The sequence below is a fragment of the Crocodylus siamensis genome, chromosome 7, assembly GCF_052110815.1.
Source record: "Crocodylus siamensis isolate JL-2025a chromosome 7, ASM5211081v1, whole genome shotgun sequence".
Classification (NCBI taxonomy): Eukaryota; Metazoa; Chordata; order Crocodylia; family Crocodylidae; genus Crocodylus; species Crocodylus siamensis.
In genome coordinates, this window is record NC_143401.1 from 53,423,112 (window position 1) to 53,441,117 (window position 18,006).

Consider the following 18,006-nt stretch of genomic DNA (forward strand, 5'->3'; position numbering starts at 1 on the left):
GTAAATCCACCTCACAGCATTTGCACACCCACTGACCAGCTAGTTGTTTAATGTATGTAACACTAGCAGCAGCCTTAGTCAGGGCTGGATTTTGCCGTGAGGGCCATTCGGGTCTGTCACGCTGTTTCTGAAGGAACAGTGACAACAAGGGGTGTGCAGGAGGGTTTACAGCTTCGTAGCACATGAGTGCAGGATGTCACCGCTTGTGTATGCGCCCCAGAGAAAAGGTCCCCGCTAGTCTTTCCCCTTGGACACCTGCGTTCCGCGAGCTCTGCGCGCACAGGCCCTGGCACCCACGGCCCCTTGCCCACCTCTTGTGCCGGGGCCCACACTGGTCCGTGACGTGAGAACTAAGGTACCACCGCCGGGCTGGTGGCAGCCGGACGCTGACTCCAAGGCCGTCCCGGCCGCCGATTGGCCACTGGCCGCTTCCGCCCCTGCGCCGATTGGCCAGCCGGCCGGGGGCGGGGCGCCGCGTGGCCGGTGACCGGGGCGTTGCGGGCTGTAAGATGGCGGCAGGTAGTGCATGGGCTGTGCTGTGCGAGAAGTTCCGCAGCGCGCAGAGCCTGTCGGCCGTGGAGTCCAAGAAGGACCCAGAGACCGAGCCCTACCGCTCCAAGTACGGCGCCCGCCAGCTGCTGCAGGAGATTAAGCAGTTGCTGGGCCCAGAGGAGGCGGCGGAGGCGGAGGCAGCTGCGGCTGAGCTGCGGGCTGTGCGTCTGGCCGCGCTCGAGTACGAGCTGGGCGTGAACCACACGGAGACAGAGGAGCTGTCGGCGGGCGAGGAGCACCTGCTCAAGTGCACGCGGCTGCTGGAGCCGCGCCGTCTCTCGCGGGCCTGCGTCTCCCTCTACATCCAGGCGCAGGTGGGCGCGGGCGACTCTCCGGCATCCAGCCCCGGGTCCGAGCTGCTGCCCTGCCCTTGGGTACCGCGCTAGCTAGGCCTGTGTTGCAGCCCTCGGCTCCGCTGCCCCGCAGAGCCCAGCGCTGGGACTGGGACCCAGGTGGCTTCGTGCGTGGGACGGCTGCTGATAACAGTCAGAAGCGGGTCTGCAGCCGCTGCTTGCGCTAGAAAACAAACCAGCCCTGGAGTTCGGTGTGTCGGGGGCCTGGGCACTGCAGCCACCCTTGAATTTGCTGAGTACCCCAGCATTTGCAGAGGGCTGGCTTTAATATTTTATTAAATGGGTTTTGATTGGTTTTATTTACTCTTTTTGTTTTGCTGGAACTTTTGGAGTGGGACCAAACCAGATTTTTTTGTGGACTTGGAAGGTGTTAATTACTTGAGATTTATATCCCTGAGGAAGTAGAAGACAGGGGGGTTTCTTCTCTCTTTTTTGTTGTTGTCCAGTGTTGTTTAACATGAGCCTGTTTTTGTTTGTTTGTTTGTTTTTTTACCTTAGTTTATGGCCTCCTCTGACGAGGCTGTCTTGTTTCTACATTTTATTTAAGCATTTTAACGAACATATAGCAACATGACATCTAATGGACTTGAGCACATCAGTTGCTATTGCTAATATTTTAAGATAAAGCTATGATATTATGTATTGGATTAATTAATATGGTCTTCCCTTATAATGATTCCTTTTAAGCCTTGGGCTCTGAGAGCTGCTCTAATTAAGTCACCTGCTGTGACTTGTGTATTTAGTGTCCTGTACTTCAAAATCAGGGTGGGGGTGCTTCAACTAAAGCTCACTCAACAAGTGTTAGTAAGTGTCCCCACTGCCATTTTGAAGCATGGGGACACTGAATCCATGAGATGTCATGGAACCAACAGATGGTGGCTGGAGCACACTAGTTAGTGCACACCAGCAGACTGGATTGAGTCTGCTCCAATGCACTGTAATTGCAGCATGTTGAAGCAGTGTCCCTATATGTCTGCAGGCACCTGTGGATGGTTTCCTTTGCTGACCGAGCTAATTGTCACATTTACAAAGGCTTACACTATGATCACTTAGAAACAGGCTATGGGGTTTTCTGCTTAGCCACACTTCAGCTGGGTCTGGGTCCCTTGAAAATGGGCATGGCTGGTCACAGGCCTTATGCTGACAAGGCTGAGAGTCACCAAGCTAGAACAACAGCCATTTCCTTACAAAGCCTCACAAAACTAGGCTGTAAAGGCTTTTGTGGAGGGTCTCTGCTACAGACTGGGGAGAGCCATTTGTGTTCTTTAAGCAGGTTGTTTAAAAGGTTTACTGTCCTTCATTGAGACGCCTCATTAGGGGCCTACTTAATTTGTGGTTTCGTAGACTTTCCACAAAAACTACAAATTAACAGAAAGAGCCCCTTAAAAATAAAATACTGGCTCCGCAGCGGGAGCCAGTGGTCCTTGCTGCTAGGAGGGGAAGGTGCCAGCTGGTGGAGTGACACGAAGGGCAGCAGGCAAGATGGGGGAGGGGGGCTGCCCCCCCATTGCAGCCTCTTCAGTCTGTGCTGAGGGGCGGGCTTCTGTGAAATGACCATGGAATGAGAACTTTACACTGTGTTAAGCTCCCCTGTGATTTAGGTAGACCTCTACTGATATGATATGTCCATGCTCGGCGGGGCAAAGCAATCATTTAACCGATCCAGGGTTGCTTAAGAACCCAGCTGGGACAGAACAGTGTCTCATCAGTAACTGGAAGTCAGTCAGGCATGTTTAGGTCATGCAAAGTTTTCAGATTTGTTGCCTTAGATTAGTGATTTTCAGCCATATAGCTGTGGCACCCTGAGGTGCCTTGAGATCCTTTCAGGGGCTGTAGCTGCCACACGACGTTAGCACATTGTGTGCAGACATGCTTCACAAGATAAACCCAGATATTTCAAATGGAAATCCATAGTCCTAAAACATCCTGATCTGTGGTGGTCTTTCTTTGTTATGTGCAAGAAAAGTGTTCCTCTGTTAGGTTTTTATTCTTCTCTTTTACTATAGAAAAGTAAGAGCTGGCATTTTCTAAGGGGTGCCTCAAGTCTAAAAAGGTTGAGAAATGCTGCCTTGGACTAAGTCTTTGGTTCTGCTTGGATTTTTATTTATGTATCATGAGAACCAATACCTCAAAAAAAAAAAAAAAGGCATGCAAATCTCCAATTGGACTATTCAGTCTCATGCGAGACACTGCAAACCATCTACGTCATAGGCTGCCACATCCACTGTCTCACAGATGAAACGATGCCAATCTAAATCAGTTGTTCTTTGTAATGAACCCATTCTGTTTTAAGGACGTTATTTTCCCTTCCTTTCTTTCCCTCCTGTTTCAGATCCCCTATTCCATCTGCTTTCCAAATATCTTTTCAGTGTAATAACATAGTTCTGCTGTCCAGCTGGCAACTGATGCAAGTAACATCTAGGAATTGTGAGTCTGGCTGCAGGATTTGAAGTTTGGGTGCAGAGTTCTAAATGGTAACAAATTTGGAAACCTTTGATAAGACAAAATTATAAGCATTGTGAGCATTAGCGTTGCCTATGTTCCACTACCAGAATCTTCTAGATGCTAGAGCTTTCTGCTTTGGTGTCCAGTCTGACCTTTGTTTTGGAAGAACTGGGTGTGCTCCTTTCATTTTATATTGCATCTGTTCCTAAAGTACTGGCTCTCTGTCCATTTACATGGTGACATACATGACAACTGCTGTCTGACTGAGTTTAGCTGGTTTCAATGTTCAGTAAATTCATTGGGCAGCGGCTTCTCTTCACAAACATCATGCTGTTGCCCCTGCTCCTGGCCTGCTCATAGTACTCCATTTTTAGAAGCAATTTAGTAGTCCTTAATCTTCTGTTATGTTAGTTCTTATATTAATTTTTAAATCATCCATCAGCCAGATACAGAAACTAAATGAATACATGTCAAACTTAATAACATTTGTGAATAGTTATATTTTAATGATGTATTTGGAGAAGTGCTCTGAAATTGGAGGGTGTGTGTATCATAGCGCAAGAATTGTTATGCAAGTTACCATGTTTTAAATCTAAAGATGCACACATTTAAACTTAATGCATTTTTTTCACTGTCCTTGTCTCCTGTTGACAATGTTTAAATATTGTTACTTATTCCCTGTCTGTTTTCTCTTAATTTGGCTGCAAAGGTGTGATGCCGAATTCCTGGCATCATGATCAATCGTATGACTAAAGCCCCTGACAGTATAAGACATTATACTTGAAAAACGATTAACCAGTTTAATCGCATACTAAGTAGCAACCTAGCCACATGTTCATTCAGTTAATGGCAGTTTAAACCAGGGAGTAAGTTGCAAAGTTTTACACCAGAAATATATAATAACTTTGTGGCTGGTTCTCATCACACTATAAATTGAATTTGTGTCCAGCACTGGAGCTTTGAAGAGCTTTCATACATCTAAGTGTGCTGCCTGCAGCATCTCAAATATTCAACCTCCTGTACTTCAAAACGGCGGCAGGGGCAGTTTAACTAAAGCTCTTTGACTAAGGTTTAGTTAAAATGCTCCCTACCATTATTTTGAAATGTGGAAGGCTGAATACCCAACGCACTGTGGTGTTCTAACTAGTCTGGGAACCCTGGTCAGATGATTGGCTCCCATGCACTCCTAGTGCATCAGCTGGCTGGTGTTCTCAGCTGACTGGTGCTCATAGCCCTGGGAGCACCACTTTCAAGTGGAGAGGGAGCCCAGGATCATGATGTTATGCCATGTTGCCGGTGCAGAGGGAGCCTAACTGTGGGATCAGGGAATCCAATTACAGTTGCATCTCCTCATGTAGTGTGGCAGGAGGTGCAGTTGTTGGGATCACAGATCAGATCCCATTGGGCCTTTAATTGCTGGGTGAATTGCCCATGTAACGGGCTGGGAAAGACAAAACTCTTAAACACACTCAAACACCTGCTGTAATAGAAGAAATACAGAAAATAGCAAGCTAAGTTATTTGTCTTTATCAACATGGCTCATTATCTTTATATTAGTGTGGTGATTCCTCTTTAGGCAACTCAGAGGTACAACTTTGGGCCAAATTCAAAACCTGAAATTGCCATTTATTAGATAGGATTTTTTTGTCTGCCTATATCAGGACACAGTATGGCTGTATTTGGAGGCCAGGGGAAGGGGAAGGAGAAACAATTTAGAAAATAACCTCGTTTTTTGTCTTTTCAGAACAATCTTGGTATCCTGTGGTCTGAAAGGGATGAAATTAAAACAGCGCAGACTTACTTGGAATCTGCAGAAGCCTTGTATAATCAGTACATGAAAGAGGTACTATGCTGGTTGGTCTCTGCATTGCAAGTTTGCATGTAAACTAAGCATTCTGTTACATGTGTTATGGTAGCACCTGGCACTAGGTTGAATGCCGTACAGGCAGTAAAAGATGAGTCTTGCCCTGAAGAATGCAATTTGCAAAGGGTATCATTTTGAGTCCTCCCAGGCTGGGAGACATTTCCTGCTGTATTTACATTGAGTTATATCTGGGAGAAAAATCTATGAAGCATGAATTTCTGAGTTTCCTTTTCACATGTACTGAGATTCTGAAAAGTGATATAATGCGTGTTGCAAACACTTGGAAGAACTGAAATCTTGGATTGCATGGTATTTCAGTACTGGTTTAATAATCCAGAAAAACAGCTTTTGCTTAAATAAAGTAGACTGTTGTAACAACTCAGTGCTTAACCTGAATTAAAACAAGGTAGAATCTAGCTTCTAGTTACATTTCTGACCCTAGACTGGAAGTTACAAAGCCATGTAAGATGTCAAACTTATTATTTTTAGTTAAAAATAATACAAATTAAAATATCCTTAAACTAAACTGTTTGCATAGTTTTTGCTGTGACTGTTTATAGCGATGCTAAAACAAGTGTGCTTAGCTTTCTACCAGAAATGTAGCACCATAAATGATCAAGCTTCTCCTGCATATTAAACAATCTTCTGAATTGTTGACTGTGATAGCAAGGGTGCAACAGAGCCTTTGCTAGGCACTTTGCAGAACTATTTATTCATTGAGACCTCCCTCAGGACAGCTTCCTGGCTTGTTTATCTGCCTCTTGTATCCTTTTTAAAAAAAAAAAAAAAAAAGCATTGTTAAACACACCCTGGTAGGTAACATTTTAAACCAACAGTACTTAAAGAATTTGCTTTCACTTACTTTAGGTATGTATGAATTTGATTCAAATCAGAGCCACTCTTTTGGTGGGAATTTTAGAACTGTTTAGTCCTCATTAGCTAATATCCAGTAGTGATGCATCATGTCCAGCCAGGTGTCTCCCAGGCAACACAATGACCTCCTATATTAGAGGTCTGGCTCTAGGCCTGATAGGGAAGCAGCTCTTAATTCTGTCTCTGCTGTTGGAAGCTGGACTACCATGTAAAACTGGAACGGGAGTCTTACACACATCTAGGTCTTATAATTCTATAATTACGGAGCTGAACTGAACTGATGCTTTTCTGCCTCAGTAGTACATAATATGTTATTGCCTCTGGGTAACTTCTAATATTAGACTTTGTCTGAAATGGCTAAGCTCTGAAATGGAGTTTCTGAATGTGTTGGGCATCTCTGTTGCTAGGCAATGGCAGTTAAATATTCTTCCTGGAGCTCTGCTGTGAGGTCTGAATTTACATGTATAATTGTAACGATCCAGTTGCAGAATAAAATCAAGCTTGCAGCACCTGGCGAGGAAGGCACTATGTAACCATACACTAGAATTTTTTAAAAAAGATGGATTGACACAATTTCTGTAGCTTGCCCAGCTTTCTTTTCAAAAGATTGAATTGAGAAGTTGAAAGCAAGAGAAACAGTCAATTTGGGAAGGCTGTTTGTCAGGGTAGTTTTAACATGCACTTAGTTGGAGAAAGTGGTGCAGGCTAAGCATCCAAATGCTTCTCATTCAGGAAGAGTTTGGATGCTTATCTTGCTGGGATCCTTTGACCCCAGCTGGCTTCCTGTCCCTGGGGCAGGGGGCTGGACTTGATGAACTTCAGGGTCCCTTCTAGCCTTAACGTCTATGAAAGTCTATATGTTGTTGCACTGTTTATTTTGTAACTGCTTGTGATCTGGGCTTTGAATATTAAACCCAACATACAAAAAAAAAATTAAAAATCAAGTTTATGGCGTCGCTGCTGTGAGTGGGGTGGAAGAGTGGAACAAATGCTCTTAAATTCCTTGTGACAGAATTGGAATGTTCCTTAATTATTATAGAATAGCTCTGTGTTTAGTTACTGAGAAGTTTGCTGTGTGAATATACAGGTTTGATAATTTGGGGCTGTGATGAGAACTATGAGCAGGATGAGGAACCATGTCTTAAGAGATGTGCCTCTCTGCATTAAAGATTCTACTTGGTGCCTTCAGCTAATTTGCAGGTCTGTTTTTAGTAAGCAAGAGAACAAAGGCATTCTGGCAGAATTGTCTCCTCTCAAAAGTACAGGTAGTTACTTAGAGTAAGATGGACACAAGGACCTTTTGAGGGCATCCAGAAAAATTGGTTATGCCTTGGTCATCCTTACTGGGTGGCAGAGCTTTAAGCAGGATGATAAATTCTCTATTGAATCTGTTTTAAAATCTGGCTTGTTCTTATAGCAAAATAAAACACCACTATGATTTTAAGAAAGCTGTTAGATCATGCAGTACAGCATTAAGAGGAACCACAAGTGCTGAATTCAGAGTTGCTGGTAAGCATTGTTGATGCCTAGGTACTGTGGCTAGGGCCTGGGCTTGGAGGAAGAGAACTGTGGAATTCTCCAGGAGAGGGGAAGGCCCAAAGCCTGACACAAGTTGGGCACTCACAGGGATTAAGAAGGGTTGCAGGTGCAGATTAGTTTCTGTTGAGAATTGTAACTGGTTTTGTTGAGCATTGAAAAACTTGTTGGAAGCTACTAGGAGAGATATTATGAGCTTTTGCATTTCAGTTAGAGGTGTAGAAATGTCTTACTAGCAAATATTTAACATTCATAATATAAATTTAAATAATTGAAGCTAAACAGAGTAGCCAAAAAGGATTAAATAAACAGATGACTTCCTCTTGAGGCTGTTAAGCCTTCACTCTTATGTTATCACTTCATTAGTTCTCTAGTCACCATGCTTTTCCAGATTAGATAGAACATGAATAAAAGATAACAATATTTCTTTATAGACAAGGGAGGTTTGTTTGTTTTGTTTTGTTTTTTAAAGAGCATAAGGCCTGTCTGTGTAGTTCTCCCATTCTCCCTAGTAGATTTCAGGTAATGCTCCCAGCCATGACCCATGAAGAGTATAACCTATGCTGCCTCTGTATATGTTGGTCAACTGACTCTCCTGTGTAGGGGATATTCTATTGCTATAGAGATGTTTGTTATCCTGGAAAAGCCTATTTTTAATACTAAGTATAAAGAATACAGTGACTTGCATGCCAGTTCTGTCTGTCTTACAATCTTGAGCCCGATTCCTTCTGTCTCGTGACACAACTTGAGAATGACACGCATTGTTAGAGAAGGTCCTGCCTCCTGATGTTCTGTTCTTTTGGGGAAATCTGTGGTCCAGTGAAGGCTACAGGACTGTACATCTCTAGAGGACTGGGTTTTGTTCTAGCAGTTCTATTGAGCTGCTGAGAGATGTTGCTTCACTCTTCTTCGGTTCATAACACGAGGATAACATACTTGTCATCCTCCATGTAACGTTTGAGGATCTCTCTATACAAGAGTTAAGTAGTACGATGGAACTATGTATCTGTGCCTTGTTTTTCAAGTGCTTGAGCAATAAGGTTGCAAAGTTGGAGCATGTGATTCTGGTAGTCCCTCTAAACTGGCCACCATGTTGCAAGTGATTGTAATGCAGGGATGGGCAAAATACAGCCCGGGGGCTGGATATGGTCTGCCAAGCACTTCTCTCTGGTACGCGGAGCCCCTTCAAAACCCAGGTAATGGTGGCTGCCTGTCTAAAAGCCTCCAGCGGCAACAGCCGCCAGCTGCAGCACCTCAGGTTGTTTACTTGGGTTCCGGTTGTAAGGCAACCAACCCTGACCCAGCTGGCCTCACCCTGCCCCTGGCTCAGGCCACGTTTGCAGCTTGAGGGGGGCCTGGTCTAGTACCTGTGGTGCCCATGAGGGGAAACAGTTTCTGGGCCACCTTCTGCTTTGCTGCATGGGACTGGAAAGGGTGCTGCCCTAAAAGTAAGCCCAGGAAAGTGGCTGCTAGGCAGGCTTTCCCTGTGCTGTGCTGTGCCACTCAGGCTGTGCAGGGTTGGGCTGGGCTGCCACTGGGGATGGGAAGCATTAGATGGGCTGCAGCTCCAGCTCAGTCGGTGCTAGGAAGGGGGGGGGGGGTTGGTTTTGGGATGGGATGGGTCAGGACTAAGTCATGCTTGCACCAGTGATGTTGGGGGGGCGGGGGGTTGGCCAGCTTTTGATTCCTGGGGCCTGATGGGGTGGGTTGGGTCCCTGTTTGTGGGAGGGGTCAGGTTCCAAGGCTACCTCTCCAAAAGGAGTACTTCAAGGGGCAAGGGGAGGGACTTCCAGTGGCAAAGGTCAGGGGTTAGGGGGCGGGACTTTGGTCCCAAGATGGCAAACAGGGAGTGGGGTGACTGAAGAAGCGGAGCTACCCATGTGGTCCTTGACAGCTTGCCAAAATTCATCAAGTGGCCCGCTGCCTGAAATAATTGCCCGCTCCTGTTGTAATGTCATATCATGTATGCTAATGGCCAGCCATTTTGTAAGGCTTAAAGATCCAAATGTTGAAACACTGCACGTTTTTTCCAAACTAGCTTATCCCCAACCCAGACAACAAAACCTAAGGTTTTATGGGATAGCTTGTCAGAATTCTCACTTAACTTCTCATTTTACTGCTTCTGGATGTACATTAAGTGTGGACACAGATTAGCACAATTTTGCTTATATAATATACTTGTTTGTATATTGCAATCCACAGTAGCCATAACTGTGCCTGAAAATTGTCTTATGGCAAGGCTGAACAGGATCTTACAGCTATCCTCAGCGTAGACAGAACCGTTGTATACAAATCCCCGTAAAGCCCCCTGATATGTGGACAAAACCATGTTAATTTAAAAGAGAATGATGTATATTTGTGCATTCTAAATATCTACTAAAACCTACTTAAATCACTAGTCAAAGGCAATTATTTTGATTTTGGTGAGACAGGAGAAAAGAAACCCTTTTTTTTTTTTTTTGTGCAGTTTCTTCTCTTTGGAATGAATGTCTCATTGTCTCCTATTGAAAAGTTTATAAACACTGCATTTTTCCTTGTAAAATCAATGAGACTTCACTTATGGAGTCACAGCTGGATTTTTATGACGTCCTTCCACTCTTTCTGCTTTCTTGCTCTTACAAGTGACTGTAGAAACCTGATGTTTTTGTAAATACTTTTGTAAACCATGCCTTATACATTTGGGGGACATTAAGAGATCTGAGATGTCACAACACTTTACTCAAGCTGGAAGAAGTGTGTAGCCCAGATTAACCTACGCTAATTTTTTTTTTGTGTGTGTGTGTGCGCTGTTGTCCTCATGCTAATTGACCAACTTAGTGCTCTATCTTGAGAGTTACGGATTTAGACTTGTATGGCTTGTCTGTGCACAAAAGTTTTGTACTTATTTCTGCTGGTGTAACTTAGTCATACCACCCCAACTATGTGACTGTAATAATATTAGTATAAAGGTGTTGTATAACAATACAATTTGTCATGTATAGGAAGGGGAATAAACCATACTGTGTGATGCCTTTATCAAAATAACTGTTCGCTTGGGATTTGTTCTGGTACAAACATTTTAATTAAATTTCATAGAAGTAGTTTTATCGGTACAAAAATTTATGGGCAGACCAGACCTAAACTTAAGCGGTTGTGGGTAGTTTCCCACTGTTGCACTTGTGGACAAGTAACACCCCCCCCCCCCAATGATTAGATTCTCTGTATGGAAAATTAATAAACTTGTGACAATTTTCCAGGTATAGAATCTAATTTATTGGAGGTTTGCCTTGACTTTGTCCCCTTCCCACTGCTACAGCAGAGAAAATGGATAGCTCTCTGCTTCTCCACAACTTTAAAGCTAGGGGAAAAGGTTAAAAGCAGTCCCCCATTGCCATCGCTAAGCACATGCTGCTTTGGACAGCAGTTAAATGATAAATAATGCATTTAGTGATACTTCCTTGTATATGATAAGACAAGGAGCTTCTTCTCCCATGATAATTGGGAGGGAGGGTCATCATCTTTAAATTGAGTAAATATGGTATGCACTAGTTTTGTATGGGTGTTTTATAATAGTAAAAAATGAGATATAGTATTTGTATCTTTTATATAACATCTAATTGATTTTAGGGGATAGTGTTCAGTATGTATCATTCAGAGATTTTTCTGGAAAAAATAGTATTTTAAGGCTTGCTGGATTTGGGAGAACAGTATATGTGCAGTCAGGCCCCCTCCTGTATTGCATTGAGCATGCTTGACACTGCAGCCAGCAGGGGGAGCACAGTGTCACCAAATAAGCTATATGTGCTGTGTTTGTTTTGTTGCAGAATGGGAATCCTCCCCTTGATCCCAGTGAACACTTCATGGAAGAAGAAGAAAAACTGACAGATCAAGAGAGATCAAAAAGGTGGGTACCAGCTATGGTATGCATTTTAACTGTGTGAGTGATAGCGGTTTAAAAAAGAAAGAAGGAAACCCTAAAGAAAGACCAATATTGTTTTTTCCAGATTTGAAAAGGCCTATACCCATACACTCTATTATCTGGCCCAAGTCTACCAACATCTGGAAATGATTGAGAAGGCTGCTCAATATTGCCATACCACCCTTAAACGACAGCTTGAGTACAGTGGCTACTACCCAGTAGAATGGGCTCTTAATGCTGCTACCTTGTCGCAATATTATCTCACTAAGGTAATCATTTAAATGCTCTCTTATGTTTGAATTATTAAGTTGCTATCACAAACATAACTACAAAGTCAGCAAATATTTGAGCAGCTCACTGAGACATGTACAAGTATTATATTTTAAAATGTGTTCCTTTAAGCCCACAAATTATCCTCAGGTGTCGAATATTTTTTGGATTGTTAGAAGAATGTGTTGTGAAAATGAACTGTGGATAGACTTAAAAATAAAGGGCCAGAGGGGAAATAAACCAGGATGGTGTTTGATATGGTCTTGTAAATGGGGTTTTTAAAAGTGAAACTAAAGGAAAGTAACTGCAATCAGTTCATTTTAAGGCAACTACAATTCTAATATTTTTATTATAGAAGTAGATAAGAACCAAAGACCATGTTCAAGTTATAAGATTGCACCCTTTAAATTATTATCCTTTGATATTCCAGCAAGTGGATAACATCTGTTGTAAGGCTTTGTGACTTTTAGAACTGAGTCCATAATCGCTACAGTCTTTGGTTCCCAAGTGTTTGCATTACCTCAGTGTAACTTGATGCTTTGTGAAGTATTTTATTTTTGTTTGTTTAGGACACTTTCTACTCCAAGTAACTCAAGTTACAATACATTGAGTAATTCAATAGGCATTGTGGAGACTTCTGCAGTACCTGGATACAGTAATCAAATTGCTTATGGATAGAATTTCAGGAACAATTTGCGCTCTGTGCTTCTGAGTAGGTCAATCAATGGGCCTAACCATGAAGAAAGAGGCTAGTGAATGCAAGCAAAGGAACTGGGATATGATTCAACGTTTGTTGCTTTTTGAGCTCAATGCTATACTATACCTCATGACTGTCTTTATCGCAAGCCACAGGAAATGACAATAACAGATCAGAGTAACACGGAAAAAGTCTACTGTTTGTGCCTGATATCAAAAGCAAGGGCTGCCACTGTGGGTAGTGTTGGATAGTAGTTGCGTTATGGTAGGAAGGTGGTGTTCCATATTTAAGCAAAGAAAAAGATCTAAAATGATTTTTATAAGTGTCCTGGATTTCTCAATGTTGCAGCTTCCCCCATCTTCACATGTTTCAGCTATACAATGTGAGGGTTTAGCAAACCTTAAAACAGCATCGCTTTACTATTTAGGACAACTGGTGAACACAACTGCTTTTGTTTCCCTACAGCAATGCTTTATGGAGTCTCGACATTGTTTAGCAGCTGCCAGCGTCATCTTTAGCCAGGTTGGGCAGGCTCCATCTGCAGAGGACAGTAAGTTTTTTATTTCAGTGCTGGCTAGTTTCTATAAGGTAGCTGTGAATTAAACATGATTAGTATAAATGTTAAATATTCATATGTTAGCCAGCTGGGAAGTCTAGTAATAGTTCCAGGTCCCTTTAGTCCAACTAATTTTCTAAACCTTTTCTCAACAGTTTAAATTGCTGACTTAATAGTTATCTGCTGCACATAAACACTGCAGCTGTTTCAGGACCTTTACCAGAAATAATCGTGCTGAGGTCTAGTGTTTATCAAAAAAAAATTATATGCTAAAAATTGAGATTAGATGAGCACAGTGGGTAGGGACAATTCTCAAAATATAAGCACTTCTACCTACTTTCTTTAAAGAGAAGAAAATTCCTTCATACTCTTACAGAGTGAGTGTCCTGTTTTACCCGCTAATTTTAGAACATATAGTCAAATTAGGCTGTTCTGAAAATGAAATAGTAAAGATGAGTAAGTGAATGTGTCAGTAGACACTTCCTGAAAATAAATAAAATAAAAAATGATGACTATAGCAGTACTGTTCCTGGGAGAGCGCATGCATGTAAAATCCTGCGTGTTTTGTCACTTGATGCCAGTGCAGTCTCACTAGGGGCCATCCTTGACTTTGTTTGATGTCAGTGTATTAAGGCAACGTACAGAGGAATTGAAAATACTTGTCTAGAGATCCTTTCAGATCTGAGGGTCAGGATCACCTGACTATCACTTCTTTCCATTACTTCCTGTAAAATAGTAAATGGGGGGCCGTGAACAACTGCATCATAAACTGTATTACAGGTTTCAAACAACTGATAGCTTCAAATCGGTAGCATTTCAGTGGTGGAGGATGGTGTGGAAAAACACAGGTTTTGGGGCCCTTTCAAAAAGGGAACTGATGATTGGGAACACACAGCAGCCATTACATTCTAATAGTTAAGTATGCGTAAACCGGGAGTGACACAAATGTAGCAAAGCTGCTCCATCTTTAACTTGGATGAAGCAGTGTCAAAGTTGGAAGTACTTTGCTACATCTGTATCATTCCAAACTTCGGGCATGTAAGAATTCAGAGCAAGATTTCCCCCTTTTCCTCTTTTGAAAGGTAATAGACTCTGGGTGAGTCTGAACATGAGTGTGTTTGGAGCTGGTCCAGTGGTACTGCACTGTGGGGATCCTCTGCCATGGTACTAGAGCAGTGAGACTACTGGCTAATTGTAAAGGGCTTCTACTAATTGGAAGGTAATCCCTTGAAATCCAGTTGGCAGTGCTAGTCAGGACAAAGTACAACCTAAGGAGATTCATTCAAGCTGCCCAAATTCAGTCAATTGAGTATTTGGGGCATAGACTTCTAATGGCAATTTTTTTGAAGCCTGAAAAAAGAGGGAAAAACCTACCTTTTACATGAACACTGAAGTCCAGGATATCAGGTAGGGAAACCTGAGACTATCTGAAACCTGGGATTTGTCAGTCTGAGGAGGGGTCTATGAAGACATCTTTGAATAAAGGTTACGAGATATTTTTGGTGTCTGTTAAATTTCTACTCAACTGCAAGCCAAGAGCAATGTTTGGGTTGAAGGGTTTGGATTTAAAGGGTCTGGTTATGCTTCTACCCCAGAAGCTTGTCCAAATATATGGTCTCTAGTTCAGTCACAAGGTTGTGGTCAGTGGAAAAGATTTGTATTTCCAACTCCAGCAGAGAAATGGGGATAACTTTACAGCTAGAACCATCTTTTTGTTCCCCAATGAAAAAACATGTAACTGAATGTAGTGCTACAGAAAAGTCCCAGTTGGTAACACCAACATGAGAGCCTCCTTTGTATTCTGAGATGACCACTAGCAACGGTAGAAGCTTCTCCATGTTGTCCTACTAGTTTCTCTGCCTCACCTCACAGGGGTTCAGTTTTCACATTCAGTTCCTGAAACTCGTATTTCAACAATGTTGATCTTTATGATTGTGGTAGTGTTGGGGGGAGGAGAGTGTAAGTTTTTGTGGGTTAGCAGATGTACTGTTCTTCTGTGCGGACTTAATTTGTTGTTTTCTTTCACGTTAATTCTTAGGCCCATTGAGAGAGCAAATGCAGAACAACTGTGCCTTGAAAGCAGTTTTTGCCACAGTTGTTCTGTTATAAACTCCTTACTTCAGAACAGAAAACAAATATTTCCCTCTCACTGTAGAGAAGACACCCCCCCCCCCACAGCTGCCATTTGCTTGTTACATTGTGGGGGTTAAGGGAGTCAGATTTCAGAAGCTCTTCCCATTTTAAGTGTACATTCCTATGAACTGTTTTAAAGATGTGTATATATAATGGTAATTTACCAGCCACTTGTACTACAATCAGAAATGCACTCAGGGCTAGTTCATCTGAAAATAATAGAAAGGCAGAATAACAGCTTAATCAATGTTAGTAACAAGATGTTATCTTTAGGCATATTTGAGCTTTGAGCCAGACTGCTTCACTTCTCTTCAGCTTTGTTTGTGATATGTGTATTTATCAGATGAAGCTGAACAAGACCACCAGGATCTTCAACAGCGGAAAGCTGAAATTGCAAGGTGTTGGATTAAATATTGTTTAAATCTTCTGCAAAGTGCTCGCAAGTTGCTTGAGGTAATTGAAAGCTTGATTTAAAAAATCATGAGTACAGAATCGGGGAACAGTTATGCTTGTAATAGAAATAATTGCACAACCAATAATTGAAGGACAGGTGTTCAAACTCTAGGCTCTGCATGTTCTAAGAGCTGTGTTATTCTCTTAATGCAGCTGTTGCAACAGGAAGTCATGGACAGAGGACTGAAAACAAGGTGCACAATCAAACTTGCAATTTGATTCATAGAACATGCATATCGCAACATCTTGATTCTTCTAGATTTTGCCTACCATTCTCTTAGTGTTCAGTTCAGCACAGCCTTTATAGGTGTTTTAAGCATGTAAATAAGCCCATCTTTACTCAGCAGTTAAGCATGCAAGTTGCTCTGTTGCTTTCCAGTGGAACTACTTGCAGACTTAAAATTGACACAGTACTTCAGCAGATGCTTTAACTGGAGCCTGGAGTACAGTGCCTGTTTGGAGGGAGAGTATTGCATGAGAGAGAACGTACAGAACAGGGATCACAATTTCCGTGCACTTTTGTGTGTGTAATTTTTTTAAAATGGTAGCATGCCCCCTTTTCTGTCTTGCTACTGCTATCGTTTTACATGTGTATTTGCACAGAAAACTATAATTAAAAACAGCTTCAATATATATGGTTCTCTGAAGGCACAAGCATTCTTATGTAACATGCTCTCTTATTTTAGGACAACATAGGAGAGCTGGATCCAGACAGGCAATCAGAACTTAAAGCCCAAAGAAAGAAGGAAGAGGATGAAAAAGAAAAGAGAAGGAAGAAAGCTGTTTTATTTGGAACCAGTGATCTATGTGACTCTGTGTTAGCTATGGAAGAGAAAGTGAGCTGTGTTTGTCCTTTAGATTTTAAAGAAGCCAGAGAAATCTTTCTTGTGGGTCAGAATTATGTTCAGGAAGCAAAGGAATTCTTTCAGGTTGATGGTTATGTTACTGACCACATTGAAATTGTTCAGGACCACAGTGCTTTGTTTAAGGTACTTGCTTTCTTTGAGGAAGATTATGAAAGGCGCTGCAAGATGCACAAGCGTAGAATAGATATGCTGGAGCCCATATATGCAGACTTGAATCCACAGTATTATTTGCTGATTAGTAGGCAACTCCAGTTTGAACTGGCAGACACCTACTATGAGATGATGGATTTGAAGGTAGCTATTGGTAACCGTCTGGAGGAACTTGACTCTCACACAGTAAAAAAAATTAATTCTCTGGCTCAGTTGGCAGTCAAGTACTATGAACTCTTTTTGGATTCTTTGAGAAATCCAGATAAAATATTTCCAGAAAAACTGGAAGACGATGTTCTTCGCCCTGCAATGGTGGCCAAATTTCACATTGCACGACTCTATGGCAAGCTTATTACTTCTGATGGCAAAAAACAATTGGAAAATATGCAGACATCATTGGAGTATTACACATTTCTGGTAGATTACTGTGAGAAGTATCCAGATGCTGTTCATGCCATAGAAACTGAACTAGAACTCAGTAAAGAGATGGTTGGTCTTCTTCCAACAAGAATGGAGAGACTAAGAGCCAAACTATGTCCATTCACTTAAGTCTTTGTCTTCACTGAATGGAAATGTGCAGTGTTAAAGTGGTATCTGTAAGAAGTGCCATTGGACATTTCGCATCCTACGTGTTGCTCTTAGAACTCAGTTGTCTGCAGCTATGAGCTCCAGCTGTGGCAGGCAGTGATAGAAACTTTTGTAAAACTGAGAACTGTTCAGTTTAGTAGCTCTCCTACACTAATGATATAAACTCTCTAAATGTAAAGTAAATGTCCATCTGGTGCTTAGTTTTGCTTGCTCTATGGAAATATAAATCCTTCCTGCCTTTCTTCCTCCAGAATTTGGTTCTATTTCTAAATGCAGTGCTGTACTTCAGATATTCTTTTAAGGAAACCTATTGAGTAGCTTGTTCTATCCAAGAGAGCTTTTCTAAGAACCTTAAAACATACATTCTGCCAACAACAGATGATGTTAGAGTTTTTTTCCTAATACTTGTCCCTAAGAAACACGTTTCCCTTGACATGGTTATTTTATGTTGTCTTATATTTATTTTGTATATTATAATGAATTATTTTGTCTCAAAGTACCTGTTATAGAAGCTTAATAAATGGACCTGCTTGACTAAAAGCTCTTCTACTGCATCCTTTTTACTATTTAATTTTTTCTTGAATTTTTTTTAAGACCTGAATGGCAGTAGAAACTCGTCACTTTTTTTGCAGGAGTTAAGTATGTTTCAGCCTCACTTAATTGTAGAATCCTGTAACCCTTTGCCTCTTCCCAACTGTTGTACAAACAGGCAGGCATCAGGAGCAGGTGAGAGAGGTGATCAAATACACTAAGGAAAGCGTAATGTTCCTGG

General features: G+C 41.9%; 1 protein-coding gene across 1 annotated transcript; it reads left to right on the top strand.

Moving 5' to 3' along the window:
- The first annotated feature begins 485 nt into the window (after window positions 1–485).
- On the top strand, window positions 486–17,788 carry KIFBP (kinesin family binding protein). Its single transcript, XM_090057900.1, has 7 exons — window positions 486–866; window positions 5,095–5,193; window positions 11,427–11,506; window positions 11,607–11,790; window positions 12,954–13,038; window positions 15,521–15,630; window positions 16,317–17,788. Exons 1-7 carry the CDS (start codon window positions 510–512, stop codon window positions 17,193–17,195), a joined length of 1,794 nt encoding a protein of 597 aa, XP_089914026.1. The 5' UTR covers window positions 486–509; the 3' UTR covers window positions 17,196–17,788.
- The last annotated feature ends 218 nt before the right edge of the window (window positions 17,789–18,006 follow it).

Bases quoted from the DNA above. Each gene is read 5' to 3' on its own strand.
- KIFBP (XM_090057900.1), top strand. From the start codon at position 510: ATGGCGGCAGGTAGTGCATGGGCTGTGCTGTGCGAGAAGTTCCGCAGC. The intron at 11,791-12,953 runs GTAATCATTTAA...GTTTCCCTACAG, and splicing joins CGCAATATTATCTCACTAAG to CAATGCTTTATGGAGTCTCG. The intron at 13,039-15,520 runs GTAAGTTTTTTA...TGTATTTATCAG, and splicing joins GGCTCCATCTGCAGAGGACA to ATGAAGCTGAACAAGACCAC.